This window comes from Apium graveolens, chromosome 8, assembly GCF_009905375.1.
Source record: "Apium graveolens cultivar Ventura chromosome 8, ASM990537v1, whole genome shotgun sequence".
NCBI classification, from domain to species: Eukaryota; Viridiplantae; Streptophyta; class Magnoliopsida; order Apiales; family Apiaceae; genus Apium; species Apium graveolens.
Genome location: NC_133654.1, coordinates 173,580,707 through 173,599,588, shown reverse-complemented (window position 1 = coordinate 173,599,588; position 18,882 = coordinate 173,580,707). Strand labels below are relative to the sequence as shown.

Sequence of the window (18,882 nt, the reverse complement as noted above, 5' to 3'; positions counted from 1 at the left end):
GACGCGTACGCGATTACCTTGCTGTGCTGTATGAGAAGCACCCTAATTCCTTATGCGAAACATCACTACACTTCACAAAATCTCATTTTCCATCCGGCAACGCCAACATAGGGAACATCACCAACCTTTGCTTCGGTTCTTAAAAGTTGTTCTCGCATTTCTCTGTCCATTCGAACTTCTCAGTCTTACGAGTAAGCCGCGTTAAAGGGGCTACTATCTTTACAAACTTGAACGAACCTCCGATAGTGACCGGCCAATCCTACCTCTGGGAGTTGCCCTAACCATGGTCATCAATTCATCAGTGGTCCTTTATTCATTCTTGTCAGGATCCTCCACGAGATCCTCCTCAGCAACAATCCCATCTAGGACAACATCCTCAACCGCTACATCCTCAATATCAACATCATCCGGTCCTGCATTAGGACACTCTATCGGATCCACAATCCGATCTCCAATTAGTAATAAAACATCATCGCGCTGTTGCTCCTCAACCTCAGGGTTCGGAGTCCCGCTACTCTATACGATAATGAACTACGCTTCTATCGCTACAGTTATAAGGGTTCCCATAAGGGTTTTAACTGTTAGTACTACGTTAGGTAGTCCGACTATGAACTTGGCAAGAGTTCTTATTATCTTAGTGAACTTATTATCTTAACGTCCCATCATCTCTGAGGTTTATAACGCTTAGCTCTGATACCATTTCTGTAACAACCCCAAATCCGGGGTCGGGGATCCGGGTTGTCACGAGTTCCATTTCCCTTAATAACACCCACTCTTAATAAATAATCAACTACTCTGTACTGTGACCCCACAATAAACACACACCACAAGTTATAGTCTCAGAGATGAATATCCAAAAATAATCACAAGTCGTTTTATTCCACAATTATATGCCAATACACCTTAAACAGGTTTCTGAATAAATTTACATTTCTTTGCCATTATTACAATTCATAAATATACATAATCTGATACATCAAAAGTTGAAAGCCTAGCCTATTGGTAGTTCCTACCTCAGCTATAGCGACATCAACGCCTATAGGAAGCTGCGGAACGTTTCCTATCCGCTCGCGAATTGGGAGCTTGGTCCTGTTCATCTTGTCTATCTGATGTTGTGTGATGAAAGAAGAAAGCAAGGGTGAGCAGCAAGCCCACCAAAATAATATGTATAATGATTAAGAATATATGAGCATTCTCATAGTACTCATGAAGGTCTTGGTCAAAAGAAATGAACCAAGATGATATCTTAATGTGATGAAGTCGCAAAATATTCAGTATATATATACATATATACTTTTCAAAATATTGAAAGTCCTCTTCCATGCATAATACACACAGAGTTCCAGTGTATAACTGTATAAAAATATCGTTGCAAGGTGATCTCATATATCTAACCTTGTCTCAACATTTTTCTGAAAATCTTTGTCATGCATAAGATAATCATTTACTAGATATAAGTTTAAAAGATGAAGTTACAAGATACTCCAATATACTTATATCTTTTCCAAATACTACTTGAACTACCACCATTCAAGTTATAATTAGTTTCCAAAGTTCATCACATAGATGAGACTACAAGACCAGATTTGAATAGATTAAATCTTTAAAATATCATCAAAATAAAATGAAGTTACGAGATACTTCATTTGATGCAAACATCATTTTGAAAACTTGACCCTGCCAACACTCAACAATCGCCCAACCGTAGCCTTTCTATCGAAGTGCTCTGGGTAGTGTTGCAGAAATATCCAATTGGATGATGAACTCATTACGGGAGTTTGCCGCGCCAGGAAGACCACTTACGATGATCAGTCGTAGTAGTGCAACCCCACCATTTTCTACATGTAGAGGAGAACCTGTCGGATTTACTTGTCAACCGAACACTGAACTCCTAAGGAATGGACCGCCTTAGCGGAACTTCCAGGCCATTTGGGCCAATATAATAAGGCTGGGCCGGCGCCACTCGACCACTTACGCCACTCCTAGTTCAGATGAAATCCATGACTCTGAAACGTAAAGCTCGTTCCCCTTTTCCCCAAGTAGAAACTTGTTGATACGGCTCCACCAAGAAGTCGTATCTAGTTGGAAAGGAAAACTCACCGATATTTCCCAGGCGATACCTGTTAATGGATTAACTTGTTCCAAGAATTTTACTTCCCGAGTGTTGGGTAAGTAATCAATTCATTTATCAAAACAGCAACCTTGTTGCGAATATAAAACACACCATAGAGCCGGATCCCTCAGGTTTTGAGCGAGTATTTAAATCCCCTTCGAAAGGAGGATCTTAAATATAAAAATGAGTTTTGGGATCCGCTCTAACTTTTAAAAATCATTTTGAAGACTCACAAAACATTTTTAAGAATGTTTGGAGTGATGCTGATTTAACAAGGTAAATCAGTCCCAATATATTAGAAAATATATGAATATTATTATTTAAATAATATTCCCATAAAGAATAATCTTTATAAAAATAATTGAAGTAGAAGTTTTAAAACTTATACTTGAAATGAATATTAAATAACCAAAGATATACCTATACGAAAGTACTATCTTTATTTGAATAATCAAAAGTGAGTTTGATTATCGACACCTTATTCTTTAATAAAATAAAGAATATATCTCAGCAAATAATCGGAGTCATAGATCCTCAAATGAATATTCAAATAATATTCAATAAATAAAATAAGCTGAGTCATAAGCCCTCGAATGAATATTCGAAATAATATTCAATAAATAAAATAAAGGAGTCATACATCCTCAAATGAATATCCAAGTAATATTCAATAAATAATATAAAGGAGTCATAAGTCCTCGAATGAATATTCAAGATAATATTCATTAATAAAATCAAGTTATCGAATAAACCTTATTCGATTAATAGTTTTGAAAACTATAAACATATATATATATATATAAATATATATATAAAATCTACTCGGGATCCTCGACTCTCGGTTTTAGAAAATGTTTTCACCTTTGGGTCCCTATACTAAGGGTATATGCAAATTACTGCTATTCTCTAGCATAGGTATTATCAACTGAACCAACAGATATATTTGGCAAAAATACGAAACGGGCATGCATATATATACCATATCAGCATGCTTCAATATATCGCAACATTTGCTAATTAACCAACATGCATCTATCGCAAGATAATGCATATACATATATACATCACAACAACAATATAACGGATAGAAAACTTGCCTGAGCGATTTGGGGTGAAAAAAAAGCTCGGAACGAGTCTGGTAACCTATAAACAACAAGTAAGTTGGAATTAAACCAAAGTCACTTGTAAATCTATACTTTAACTAACTTAGACTATAACGCTTGTTTTGCGCTTACTGATTTGCTTAAGTCACTCGGGTACCCTCGGCTCCACCATTTTTAATAATTTAACCTTTACGAGTTTTAAGGCGATTCCTTCGCGAGTGTCTTACCAACTGCCTAACACACTTACTATAAATGTTTCATACATTAATTAACCCTTTTTGGTCTTTAACCTATGTTTCAAAGTAAAGCGAGGGGAAAAGTTTCGTTCGCGAAACGCCGTTACTTGAAACGGTCGTTTCTCCTAAACCGTACATCGGAATCAAACAAACTACATATCAAAACGAAGCTCGTAACATGAATTATCTAAACATGGCAATGGTCAAAATCTAGCAGGGTGTTCTCGGGTCCAAATGTTATGAACAAAAGCAGTCTAAAGTAAATCGGACATTACGACGGCTATGTTTACGCGATTACCAATGTTTAAACTACTCCAATTAACCACCAACCAACTCATAACCATCAATACAACAAAACTTTACCTAAACCATACCACATCAGTCCATAATCTCCAAGGTTTTCAACTCAAACAACCACAATCAAGACCTATGAACTATAATCAAGCTTCAATTACCAAAACACTTCCAAATCAAACCAAACTACTAATAATCACAATCCATGCTTCTCATTTCACAAAACCAACCATTAAGCTTACTAACAAATAAAGTAAAGGCTAGGGTTTGAAGTTTATACCTTCCTTGGGAGGTGTTAAGTTGCTAGGAAGCCTTAGGGAGCCTCCTACAAGCTTGATCTTTCCAAAGAAATCAAGAACACAAAGTTAGGCTTTGAAGTTTCTAAAAGTCCGATTTAAAGAAATGTAAAAATGAGGGTCTTACCATGATTATTTGGACGAGACTTGTGAACAATAGTTGTAGGCCATCTCAATACCTTTCCAATGAGCTATAGAACACAATATTTGAGTGAGAAATGAAGGAGATACAGCAGTTTTAGTGTGCTGGTTCTGTTTTGGCCGAGAGCATGAAGAACAATGCCTTGGTTTCTTTTTGATTTTGATGAAAAATGATTTGCTTGGCTTGGTTGGTTTGATTTTTGTGTTTGTTTTAGTAAATTACCTAGTTACCCTTGATTTTGTGTGGTTAAAAAGCCACCACATCTCCTTCCTTCCCATGTCATGCTTGTGTCATCCTCATGATGTCATCCTCCCCTCCTTGTCCTCTTCTCATTGGTTGGGTGACATCATCCTCTCTAATCCCTTTGATTAACTTCCTAATTATTTGCCTAATGACCGCTGATCTGTTATACAGTTCACTTAACTTTCGTTTTCGTTTATCGTTTGAGGGATCATACCCGGGATCTTATTACTTAGGTTCCCTTAACCTTTCTCAATACATTATATTCCTTTTTATGATCCTCTATTATAATCCTTTAATTTAAATCCTTTTATCCTGTTACCTTATACTCAATTCTTTCCGTATCTATTGGATTTCCGGGAAAAATCAAAGTGTTCGGATTTGGATTCTGACGATCTTTACATACACTTATATCCCATATAAAGTACTAATAAAATCTCAGAATATCCATATCAGAACCCCTACATAGTGTGGCATGAAAAGTTTTCTCATTCAGCTAAAACACTATTCACAAGGGTTACAAAAAGTTCAAAATTTTGGGAGTTATTACAACAGATTTCCCTTTGTTGCTTTTCCTCTCCCTCATTTGCTAAACCTCCAAATCATGAATTCTCAGCATGCCATAGACTTCATCCATAGTAATTACTTCCAGATCATACTGATGTCGTATGATTGAAGTCTGAGTCTCCCATTCTTCACTCAAAGCTCTCAAAAACTTGGTGTTTGAATCCTCTCGATCATAAACCTTTCCCACCAAAGACAGATTGTTGAGCAGGGTCAGAAATCTATCATAGATGTCAGTGAGACTTTCATCGGACTTGGCCTCAAAGTGTTCATATTCTTGAATCAGAATAGCCCTTCTGTTATTCTTGATGGCCATGGTTCCTTGACATTGAGTTTCAAGAGCATCCCAGATCTCTTTGGCAGTTTTGTAAGCTATAACCCTGTTTGACATCACAGAATCAAGAATGTTATGCAAAATGTTTCTTACCTTTGCATCTTTCGGCACAGCTACTTTCTCTTCTGGTGTCCACTCAGTCTTCTCCTTCAGCTGATAATGTTCAGCAACAGTAGCAGTTGCAGGCACCAGTTTTGTTGGCATGAATGGTCCATCATTGATTACGTCGAGATAATCTGGATCTGTAGCTTCCAGGTGCATGAGCATCTTCACCTTCCATGTTGGATATTCAGTCTTTTTCAGAATGGGAATTTTAATGCTTTCATACTTGTTCAGAGACATGTTTAGATGGTTTCTGATTGTAAATTTATCAGTGGGCTCTGATACCAATTGTTTCCCAGTGAAGATACAATTGTTTAAGGGGGTTGGATACAATTGTATAAATGTTACAAGTAATAAAATATAACAGCTTTTTATATTTCTGATAAAAACTGTTACAAAATCCTCTCAAGAAATACATATGTTCTTGAGAGCTGCTAGGTCGAATGATACTCGAGATCGATACACTAAGTGATGACCTAAACTGCGTTTATATACTACACAGCTACAACAAATCAATCTAAGATATTCATTATCAAAAGCTAACTGAAACTGATACATATTTTCAACTGAATGGATAAAGTCCTATAACTCAGGCGTAAAAGATATATGCTCCACATTACAAGGAACAGAACAAATCCTTTAAGCAGACTAGCTTCAAATACTGATGACATCCAAATGTTGATGATGTATCAAATCCTGACTTCATTAGATACTGATGACACCCGAACAGCTAGATCATGAGCTTCTTCTGATCATTGAGAATTCATTATGTAACAGAGTCATTTAGAATATTCACTTTATCGTTAAAATAGATTAATAATAATTCTAAACTTCTCCGAATGCTTCAGGATTATTAATAAATTATAACGACCGACTCATGGTCTAAAATATACAATAACACGCTACTCACTAGTGTTATCCTTTATAAATTTGTTTCTATACTATATCACAATCAATCATGAGTCTCAAGTTATACTATTTCGTAGCTTGTAAATAAATCATGATTATATGGCATCATGCATATCTAAACCAGTTAAATCTTTCACAACACAACAACATTCAAAGGTAGGGTTTAGAAACTTTCCTGGAAGTCTCGAGGTGGAGGGTGCACGAGAATTGGTCTGGAAATCTATAATCAAGAACATAAACGTTCCATTAGACTCTAATCGCACTTAACGTCTCTTTGCTAAATATGTAAAATTAATAGTCATCCAATGTGACTTATCTTACTCTTGTCACTTTACTAGAGTGTTAGTAATTATCAACATTGACTTAACCTTTAATCCTTAATGTCCACTTTACTTATTCAATTCACAAGTCGGCTCCTCTCACGACTTTTAAGGAATTTTACTTGCATGACCTCGGCTCCGGTATTTTTATAAAACTGAAAAATTAACATTTTGACCTAAATTTTTATAGACACTTACTCACTGCATAACCCAACCTCTATTAAATTTTACTAATTTTTAAGTGATTTAAAGTCGACCATTTACACTCTCAAAGTTGGTAATCCGTAGCAATTTTTATCGTCTAATTCGCGTTTACTAAAACATACCTAACTTTTGAACTGTAAGTCCAAATCAAATGAATCAAATGCCTAAATGATCCTCGTGACAAGCTCTATAACGTACAAGTCTTTATATTCAAGAAATCAAAATTTAATGATTCCGTATCTCTGCAGATAGCTATGCTCTCTAAAATCAGACATTATAACGACATGGTGGTTACGATCCATAGTTTTATATACACTAAAACATCAACTACTAAGCATCCAACAATAAACCATTTAACAACTTAATTTCTTCAAGAACTCAAGGTTTTGGTTCATTGGCATCATCCTTATCCGAATAATCTACTCACAATATTTAAACCAACAACATAAACATCACAACTTAACCTACATCCAAGATCTATAACTTTCTTTAAAAGTTCTTACTAAAATAAAGTTGTAAGAAAGTTTTTATACCTTTCTTGGTCTCTTGGAAATATCTTCTTGTATGGTTGATGCTTGATAAGTCCTTAGACAAGCTTAAAGATTCTTAATCCACCAAGAAATCAATTAAAACAAGCTAGGGGTTACTATTCATCACTACTTTTATTAATTTATTTACCTATGATAAACTCAAATAAACGAGATGGTAGATTTAATTTACTTTAATTTATTAATATGGAAGCTTAGGAATTAATTTGAGAATTGATCCATGAACCAAGCTTGAGATTTTGATTTTTCTTCCTCCTTTTTCTTGTAAAAGTCGAATGGTAACTTCAGCAGAGAGAGGAGTTGCTTGATTGCTTCTCTCGGTCCTTGGATAATTTATTTGGTATATTTGATATTTGTATAAATTGAAGAAATCAACAAGAAAGGTTTTCCAAGGCTAGAAGCTACCTCTTGTACCATTTCATCATTACCTTAAACTATTCCCCTAACTAAAGGAACTAAGCTCCCTAACAAGGCTACTATTTGATCACCAATCCTGTTTGCTTTTGTACTAATTTGGTTTGCTTACTTTTTTATGGGAATTGCATGGGTTTATTTCATTTATTTACACTCTATTACATAATTACTTAGTCGTTTCCTCGTAATCGTAACCAATTCTTGTAAGTGGTTCACGGGGTAATCCTTTATTTTGAATTCTTATATTTTATGATCTTTGAACTTGAGTTTTACTCACAGGATTTTAAATCCTTGATCATAGTGCAATTCTTATTCCTCGATAGTTCGTAAAATAGGGTCATTTTGAAATATTGGTTTTCTTTGAGAACTGACCACTTTTACATACATTCATTTTGCACGTATAATCACAATATCAACTCAAAATTTTAATTTAAATACTAACAAGGGCTTGCAAATAATCTATGTTCTACTTGAATCGGTATAAAAAGTAGTTTTGGTATTTACACATATGGTTCTGAGAATTGCAGTGAAGAAGTCGTCAATAAATATTCGGGTAAAGTTCAGTAATATGTTCATGCATCTGAGTAATAAGGTTGAAGACATTCGAAGCAGCTCTTAGAGTTAATGTGAAAATCTCAAGGGTTTAAGTGAAGTTGATTAAAGATTATAGAAGACTTAACAATGAAATTAAAAGATTATAATATGAAGGCCTGAGAGAGGAACTAGTCACCTGTGAACCAGATCATTGCATTAAGTGCCAGTGATCCGTGAAAGGAAATTGAGTATTATCTCAAGAAAGATTGTTAAGTGGGGATTCATATTGAAGCATAATGTCATATGAATAGTATTAAGACTCGAAGATATGAATATTAGAGAGGAGCAACTTAGAAGACTACAAAGATCAAGGTTAAGGGTTCAAGAACAAGAAGGCTTCAGTAGATCACAATTACAAGAACATTCATTATGATTCTTATTGGCTCCAAGACTTAATATTACAAGTAAACTCTTTCTTATAGATGTTTATACCTAGGTATCCCACCACCAAGAACTCAAGGAATATAAGTCAAAATGCCATGCCACCATATTCTTGTCGATGTCTACGAGTTCTAAGGCTTATCATGTCGATATCTAGCTCTTATTGGCTAGTTTTGGTCAACTTCCGTCATTTCTTCTCTCTCCTGGTCAACATGTAGACTCCCAAGAAGATGCTAGCCTAAATGTAACCCTTGTACAAGGTTAAGACAAACATGTGGATAGAAATGTTTGACATATAAGTGATGTCAATCCTTTGGTCGATATTTGAAATGATCAAGGAAGAAAATGTGTCAACATGTGACTCCTATTGGCTCATGGAAATTGAATTTGAGTGGACTAAAGAGTGCCACATCACCATTTCCCTTTGTCCAAGCTATTATAAGATCAACATCCTATTTAATCAATCAATCAATACTTCTCTCATTATCACTTCTCCATCAAACAGAGCGAAACTATGCATAAATAAATTATTAGCTTCTTTTGATCCGTTTTTTTAATTAACAAAGAGAAGTACTGCCCTTTTTTAGTTTTACCATAAAGTCTTAAAAAGATACACTCATTAGTTATACTAGTAAGATAGCCCGTGCTTCGCACACGGGAATTTCTTGAAATAAGCAAAAAAAAAAAATTAAAATTATTTAGTGCAATATCGTAATTTTCAGCATATCTTTATATTGTGAAAAAATGCAAAGCTAAAATAGTTATTTCTTTTATTTTTATATTATTTATAAATTATACAATTGGTTGTTAGAATCTGCGTATCCGGAAAATCAGTTTAACTTTGGAAACAAACATATCTTTTAAAAGAAAACATATAAATTACAAAAATTTGTAAGCCTAGATTTTTCTAAAAAAAATTACAAAAGATATCGATTGATTTATTACAAACCTTCATAAAGTTTTTTAGTGATTCTACAAAATCATGTAAAATCTTATGTAAGCTAAATACATGGAAAATGTATTGTTCACAAATATATTAGTTGTCTTACATGGAAAATATATTGCTCACAAATATCCATTATATTGAAAGAAACTATAAAATATATTTATCTCAATCTTGGTCAAATCTTCATAAAGATATTAATTTTATTAGATTGAAAATCATTGTCTCAATTAAGTAAGTTGCATATATTGGAGATATACAATGTAAAAAATCCTACAAAAACCAAGATGAATTGTCAACCCATTGGCATTCGTGTTTCAGCTCTAGTTGCAAGTCATAACTTATACTGTACAATCTCTCTCGGGCAAAAAATGATGCAGGTTAGTTGTACTTTGTTTGAAAGTACAAAACATATATATATATATATATTTATAGTTTGAAAGTACTAAATTATTTGAAACAATTTAGTAATTTTAGTTTTTCTTGAAAATTACGTAATGATTTCAATATTATCAGATTATGCAAGATCAATTATCAAGCACAGAAGAGGGCCTTAAAGCTAGGGGAAAAGCTTTTTAGTCGGAATTTCTGAACATAACTCTTTTGGTTCATTGGTATGTAATATAACACTCAATATATATTAGTTTGCAAATTAATAAAAATATAAAATTAATTGTTTGCATATATATTGATGACAGAGAGTACCAAAACCATTCGCATTGGAATTTGGTGCCAAACTTCCTCGACAAATATTTCTTGTTTGCAAAGGAGGAATTAATTGGGAAGGAGTTTATGATAGTGAAAATCAAAAATTACTTGGATTTGAAAATTTTATTAAAGGTCATAACGTCCGACAAATGTATACGATATTGTTGGATTATATTGGAGGTGGAAAGTTCTTTATTAAGATATATAATTCATCTGGTCTTGCAATAGATTATTGTGGGTGTTATTCGCAAAATTGTGTGAATATACCTAATAATATAAAAGAAAAAGAGTTCATTCTCGGTTTGGATAATTTGGAGGATGAGAAGGCGAGGATGCGGTATTTTTTTAGCGTACTTGGAAGGGAATTAACTTTTTACGAACACACCATCCGACCATCTGATATAGCGCCATGGATAAGTAAAATGGTCGGTTATTTCTTAAATGTTTTCTTTTAACTTTTCTGTGTTATAAATGTTTAATTTATTGATAATTTTACTGATACAACTATTACCGAGAAAACTGTCAGAATTATATGGATAATGGAAAGATGGAGATACAATACAATTGTGTTTTTTGTATAAAATGTGGGAAGTAAAAATTGAGAAATCCCACAATGATTGTTACTTTGGTAATGTGGATGGAAACAATTTGTGAGGGATAGTGGAGTGTAAATATTTGACATTCTTGTGTTCGATTCACTTGTTTCATTGGACGAACACTTTATTCATGTATGCCTGTTCAAAAGTGATGATATAAGACCGCATGAAACAATATTAGGTAATTTTTTCCTATTTGTGCTTTATTGTTAATAATAATATTCATTATATGAGAATAGTTTATTAATGCTCCATCTATGAATCCTGCTAAGTATATATTTTTTGAACAGGAACTGAAGATAGGACTGCATCTTTTTTACATGTAATGCATTTGCATACGTGGCATTACAAAGAAATTGTAAGATGATTGGTACAAACATTAATTTTTTAGTTTACCATTGCATAAATATGTACTACAATATTTTCTAAACTACTGTTACCTGACAGGTTCCACCAATGTTGGTTCGTCTCTTTTATGATAATATGCTTTCTAACGTGAATACAATACTTTGCGGAGAGACTGTTTTTCCAGTAGCATATAAAATTAAAACACAGGGTATTGGAAAAGTGGGAAAAATCTTCAAGCAATATAATCTACAGAGACGTGATACATTTTTAATCACAATTGATGGAAATCATGAAGCCAGGATGAGAATTTACAGGAGCGATGGGATGGAGGTGGAATATGATTTAATATATTCGAGACCTGATATTACACCTGGACATTGGTATATGAAAGATATGTGGAAAGAAGAATATTCAGGTACTTTATAAATTTTTACATTATTTAATATATCATTATAATAATATAATGAAACATAATGTATATTATTACTATATTTTCAGACGTGGATGACATAGATTACACAAAACTAATATCAGAAGAAGGAGAAGAACTAAATAATGATTTAATGTTCCAAATTAGTGATGATAAAGATGGTCATGACAGTGAGACCGAATACACTCACATAGACAATCTTGATATTATTGATAATATTGATGGAGACAACGATATTGAAGATGGACTTGAGGAAATGGGCGAAAACATAATTGGAGGAGTTGCATTTATTCTTAGGAGATCTCATGCGGGTACAAACTGTCACGGATTGGTAAGTTTTTCAATATATTGTTTTTAGTGTCGACAGTTTGGAAATTTTTAAATTCTCAAAATTAAGAATTGGAATAAATAATTTTGTAGTACATTGACGGGACCCTGCATCCTATCGTAGAAGATTGGAAATCTGGAAAGATGGTTTTTTTCAGTAGACTTGGGCGAATTTGGAATATTGGAATTAATGTGACTAATGGAAGGAGAAGGTTCTCTGCCGGGTGGAACAAATTTGTGCGGGATAACGAACTGAAAGTGAACGATATAGTTGTCCTTAATTTGCTTGCAGATGCAGTAACTTTTGATATAGTAGTTGAGTAGTAGATTTAGTAAACCTTGATTTTGTTTTGAGATTTATTCGATTATATGTATCTGAGAAACAATGCAAGCTGACATTCCTCTTTCATGTTATTGTTCTTGAAATTAGTCCATTGGATTTAATGGATTTAAGTATTGGAATTGAAATTGTCTAATGTAATGGCTTTATGGAGTTTTGAGCAAACTAATTTTTTGTGTTTTGTATCAGGTATTAGAACTATTAATGCAAATTAGTTTTTTTCCAGTTTTTAAGATTATGAAAAATCTTAAGTTTGGTAGTGGTCACTATGAGAATCACTGGCTATTCTTTCGAAATCTATTTGTAACGTGCATCAATTGCAATCGCAAGATTCTGAAATAAACCAAAACACAGCTCAGGACTTGTTATTAGCACAAGTGCAAATAAAGTAATTAAAGAGAGGAGACAAACAGTGTTTTTCGATGTATTCTAGGTGAAAAGACTATTCTGCATAGATTTATAAAAGATAATATATTAGTTTTTCTGCATTAAAATATGATAATTTTTCATTGAAGTTTATATTAGTTTTGATGATCCACCCTACAGTTTAATTAAATATAGAGTCAGTAATTTATAGAGCCTGGTGAATAATTTTTTTATCAATTTTATAAGACTATAATCTAGCTACTTTTTGTTAAATATGTACAACTAAAATAATGTCCTTATATCAATACCATTAATAGAAGAAGCAGATACTTTTTTTATTGTACGACTAACTTTTTAATTATAACTAATAAATTGCTTATGATAATAGAAAAATTACAACCCTTATGTAGTTTGAATCACCAAAAATTGAAACTAAGAATGTAGAGAAGTACAAATGCATATTTATAAATTTGAAAAGAATAAAATTGATGTGTACAAAATTAAATAAATTTGAAAAGAATAAAATTGCTAAACTAATAATTATTGATTCTGTAAATAAAAAAAATCAATTAGAACTATAGATATATCTCTATTTTTTCAGCGTGTAATTTGGCTATAAATTATTTATATGCCTATTAACTTTTATTGATTCATGTAATATATTAATTAGTGGGAGGAATTGATGTATATAGCGTTAAACCAACACTTAATAAGGGTTTCCATGATTTGAATAATAAATCAGTGATTTTATAATCATAAAATAATTAATTATAGCATGAATTATGGACATGTATGATATTATTTTGATTATTGATTCTTTAAATTATAAAAAGAATCAATTAAAACTATATCTATATCTATATTTTTTCAGGGTGTAGTTTACTAATAACTAATTTATATGCCTATTAACTCTTATTGATTCATGTAATATATTAATTAGTGGGAGGAATTAATGTATATATCGACAAATAAGTACTTAATAACGATTTCCATGATTTCAATAATAAATTAGTGATTTTGTAATCATAAAACAATCAATTATAGCATGAGTTATGGACATGAATGATATTATTTCGATTATTGATTTTTTAAATCATTAAAAAAATCAATTAGAATTATATCAAGATCTATATTTGTAGAGGGTGTAATTTTCTAAAACATAATTTATATGCCTATTAATTTTTACTGATTTAGATAATATTTTAATCGGTATAAAAATTGAAACTAAGAATGTAGAGAAATACAAATGAATATTTATAAATTTGGAAAGAATAAAACTGAAGTATACGTAATTAAATAAATTAAAAAAAAATACTATTTCTTCATACATATTTAAATCTGCATTGGACAAAGGAAGTTGTACATGAGTTATTAGTAAAGGCCTGCATATTTATGATTTGATTGCTAAACTAAACATGGTCTCATACTATGAGTAAATTAATTTTTAACATCAACATTTGTAATTACAAAGAGAGTTGTTTATTTGGGAATATTCATTGGTTAAAATAATTTATATGCTCAATAACTAAAGATTAATATAATGGCTATATAACAATGTATAAACTGTATGGTTTTAAAAGTCTATAAGTAGACATAATTTTATATGGAGTTGAAAAGAATAAAATAATTGATTCCATTAGTTTGCAAATGGGAAACATGAATTATTTCAAAAGCATTAAAAAATTGATTGAAACAAAGATAGCAGCAAATAATTATTTTTTTAAGCAAAAACCCAAATTATGAAAACATTACACTTAAAAATGTCTTAGAAATAATAATAGGAATGGATTGGTACGACTAAAATATGAAAAAGCTAGAAATGCCAGTATGACCCTGTGCATCTAAGATAAAGATCCAGGAAAAAATGACATTTACTTCTCCTGAAAAAAGCGACAAATGGGTGTAATTAGAATTAATGTTATATCATAAAATTGTGAAGATTTAACTTTTATATGTGGAAAAATTATAATTAACTGCTTACCAATTTTATTTTCTTGCTGGTAGACCTAGCGGATCCTGGAGTATGTCCATGGTCCGTAATTTCTACCATATCGGACTGAAATAAATGTATAGGCATTGAATCATCAATTGTGAATAATATGAGATACAAAAATTTAATATATTAAGGATCATATAATGGAATATGAGCACTACAATAAAACTTACATATACTGAGTTTGAAATTTCAGAGGCAATCGTATTTGCAGACATGGAAGATGTGGATCCATTAGTATCATAAGCATCAATGACATAGTAAATTGAACTGTTGAGGAGGATGTTATCATCAATGAGCTGAATTCGGAGTGTAATCTATTTCCCTACAATAGCCTTAATATTTGGAGGATATGTTCCTGGATCCTAAACAATCATTGATTCCGATAAATAAATTTATTATAAAATAGATAATAAAAGCTTGAGGTTTAAAATAAATATAGCATACTAACAAATTGGCACACCTCCAAACCCTCGGCAATAAGTTTTGTTACTGTTTTACCAACCAGTCATTTTGCAGCGCGGTCATAGAGGACGAAATTAAAAGCTTCTGTAAAGTCCTCTGCAAGTAGAAAAAGCTTGAACCTAAACATTTAAAAAAATGATTAACAATTAATGTAGTTTTTTGAGTTTTCATATAACTGTAAACGGGTTTAATTTTACAATTATACAACCTTTTTTTTAGGAACAGGATTGTTTTGATTGCATGTGGAGCATTTATATTTTCCTTCCAATTTTGTGACTTCTCCAAAGCAATCCATTTTGCTGCAACTACGATACCACCATCCGTCACTCTCCTCCACATTATTAACTTTCACTTTGCAAAGGAAATTCATCTAAAAAATGATTAACATATGATGAATACAACTGTTTGGAGGTTATATAAGAAAAATGCAGTTGTAATTTCATTACATATGTAGTTAGTACTACTGTTTAAAGCAAATAACTATTTAATACCTTCAGATAATCAGTTTTAGTTTTCTCACTAAGTTCTTTTAGGGTGACAGTATGAATAGTATTAGAAATTGACCCTTCGGACTGAGTTGTTGATGATGATATAGCTTTCCCCGAATAAACGTAACCTTCTTCACGGAGTCTAATTTGAGGAATGAAGTACATGAAATAAGTATGGTATTAACAATAAATTCATAATAATTAGTCATAATTACTCAAATAAATTGCATCATAATTTAACCTCTGTCTCATCTCAGAAACAACATCGTGGTCCAGGTTCAGATATATTTTGGAAGCAGGTAGAGTGCTAATCTGAACAGAGGCTGCAACCAAGAAAGTTTGAAAAATAAGCTTCATTGCTGCAATATTTTTGATAGTTTTATTAATAAATAGGTTAATGCATTAAAATTTAACTAACTATGAAAAATCTTAAGTTTGGTAGTGGTCACTATGACAATCACTGGCTCTTCTTTCGAAATCTCTTTGTAACGTGCATCAATTGCAATTGCAAGATTACCCCACACCGTAACTTTGGAGGAATCCCTAGAAGAAAATAATAGATAAAGTAATAGTAAACATACAATTTGGAAAGAATTATTAAATATATGTACACAAACAATAATCATAAAGAACCAAGAAAATTTATACCTTCCATCAGTAATCCGAAAATGAACAATCTCTCTTTGACCAAACTTTGTACCAATTTTGGAAAGCTCCTCATAACTCTCTAATACTCCAATCACATCTACAATCAATCATGATGTTAGACACTTGGCATAGAAAAAAACTTCTAAAATATTAAAATAATATTGTGTCTTCAAAACCTGTTGAAAATTCAGGAAATTCTGCACTACCATTTGCTTGAGCAACAACAAATAATTCACTCAAATCCACAAATTCAAATTTGTGGGTAGATATCATAACATCATCATCAACAGGATCTACGGTGGTCGTAGGTGAGAAATTAATTATTAACTTAGAGGAAACAGGTTTAAGTGTTCCAAGAGCTTTTTTGGTGTAGAAATTAGAAAACATATATACACCACCCTCCACTATCTTATCAGAATGCATATTCCAGTAATCTGGATATACATAAGCATGTACATGAAAATCCTACATAAACAAACAATGGTGAAGAAATAGTTAAAGATAACAAACATTTTATAAAGAGATTGATATTTAAGTAAAAATTTATGTAACTATTATAAGTAAAAAATATATATATATATTACGCTATCATCCAGCAGAATGAGGTTATATCCCTTGATGGCATCGCTTGCGGTAGAAGAGTTTGGAACCGAAGTCCACATTCGAGTTACTCTTGCTTTAATTTTCCATGTGGTTCTAGAGAGGTCGAGAGAAGAAATTTGATCGAACATTGTTGCTACAACTCTTGATTTTATTACGTTTGCGTAGTGTTTACTAACTGTTTGTGAATAGATGTGTTTTTTTATGAAAGGATGAACATGATTTATATACGTGAATGAGACATAATTACTGGGAGAACTTGATGTGTATATCGACAAATGAGTACTTAAATAACAGTTTCCATTTTTAAATAATAAATCAGTGATTTTATAATCATAAAATAATCAATTATAGCATTAATTATTGTAATGTATGATATTATTTCGACTATTTATTATGTAAATCATAAAAAAATCAATTAGAACTATATCTACAGATATATTTTTTTCAAGGTGTAGATTACAAATAAATAATTTATATTTATATGCCTATTAACTTTTATTGATTCATGTAATATATTAATTAGTGGGCGGAATTGTTTTATATATCGTCAAATCAGCATTTTAATAACGGTTTCCATGATTTAAATAATAAATTTGTGAATTTATAATGTTAGATATATTTGATAATGTCATGGCTAATATGTTTTATGTTTAGATTTCAGATCTTATTTGAACAGAACAAATCAGTACTTAACTGATCAGTACTTATACTGGAAGTCAGAACTTAAGGGATATCAGTACTTATGTTATCAGGAGATAGATATCAGAACTTAAGTGCTGAAGGACGATCAGATAAGGACAGTAGCTGATTAAAGTTAAGAAGATCAAGATAAACATAAGAAGAGATATGCATGAAGAAGGAATTCCGTGAAGAATGGAATACTTGGAATAGAAGATATCTGATTGATATATTTTAGGAAGCAGAATTATATTCCATATCAATTAGCGAATATCTTGTAACTGTGTAGTATATAAACACAGAAATAGAGTTTACACTATATGTGTTATCATTATCGAGAATATTATTTAGTATAACTCTAGCAGCTCTCGTGATATTTTGTTCATCACTGAGAGATAACAGTTCCAGATTGTAACAGAGTTTATTGTTTAAATAAAGTTTGTTTTCTGTTACATAAGTTCTTGAAGTTCGATTTGATTGTGATAAACACTGTATTCACCCCCTCTACAGTGAAAGTGTGACCTAACAAGTGGTATCAGAGCTATCTGTTAACACACATACAGTTAAAGATCCAAACACAGTCATGTCTGACACAGAAACTGCAACTAAGCCTACCAAAACTGAGGAATCATCAAAGACATCAATTCAGAGTCGATATGAGACTATCAGAGTTCCCATATTGAGACCATCTGAATATCCCATATGGAAGGTAAGGATGACCATGTTTCTGGAAGCAACAGATCCAGAATACCTTGATAGAATCAGGGAAGGGCCTCACAAACCTACCAAGCTCGCTGTTGTAGTTCCAGGTGAAGCAGCAATGACCGTACCAAAGGAAAAGAATGATTACACTGCTGAAGATATAGCATCTATTGCTAAGGATGCCAAGGTACGTCACTTATTGCATAGTGCCATTGATAATGTAATGTCAAACAGGGTAATCAACTGCAAGACTGCTAAGGAGATATGGGATGCACTGGAGACAAGGTGTCAAGGAACTGAAACAGTTAAGAAGAACAGGAAGACAATACTCACTCAAGAGTATGAACACTTTGACTCTAGGACTAATGAGTCATTGACTGATGTGTATGAAAGATTTGTCAAACTCTTGAATGACTTGTCATTGGTTAATAAGGAGTATGATCTTGAAGATAC

The 18,882-nt window shown here is 32.1% G+C and overlaps 1 protein-coding gene across 1 annotated transcript; it reads right to left on the bottom strand.

Moving 5' to 3' along the window:
* Positions 1–14,723: 14,723 nt before the first annotated feature.
* Positions 14,724–17,177, bottom strand: LOC141680148 (uncharacterized). Its single transcript, XM_074486450.1, has 11 exons — positions 17,031–17,177; positions 16,623–16,911; positions 16,447–16,543; positions 16,217–16,341; positions 16,040–16,121; positions 15,802–15,940; positions 15,519–15,680; positions 15,351–15,406; positions 15,019–15,115; positions 14,834–14,908; positions 14,724–14,732 (listed from the first exon to the last, which is right to left on the bottom strand). Exons 1-11 carry the CDS (start codon positions 17,175–17,177, stop codon positions 14,724–14,726), a joined length of 1,278 nt encoding a protein of 425 aa, XP_074342551.1.
* Between the last annotated feature and the right edge of the window lie 1,705 nt (positions 17,178–18,882).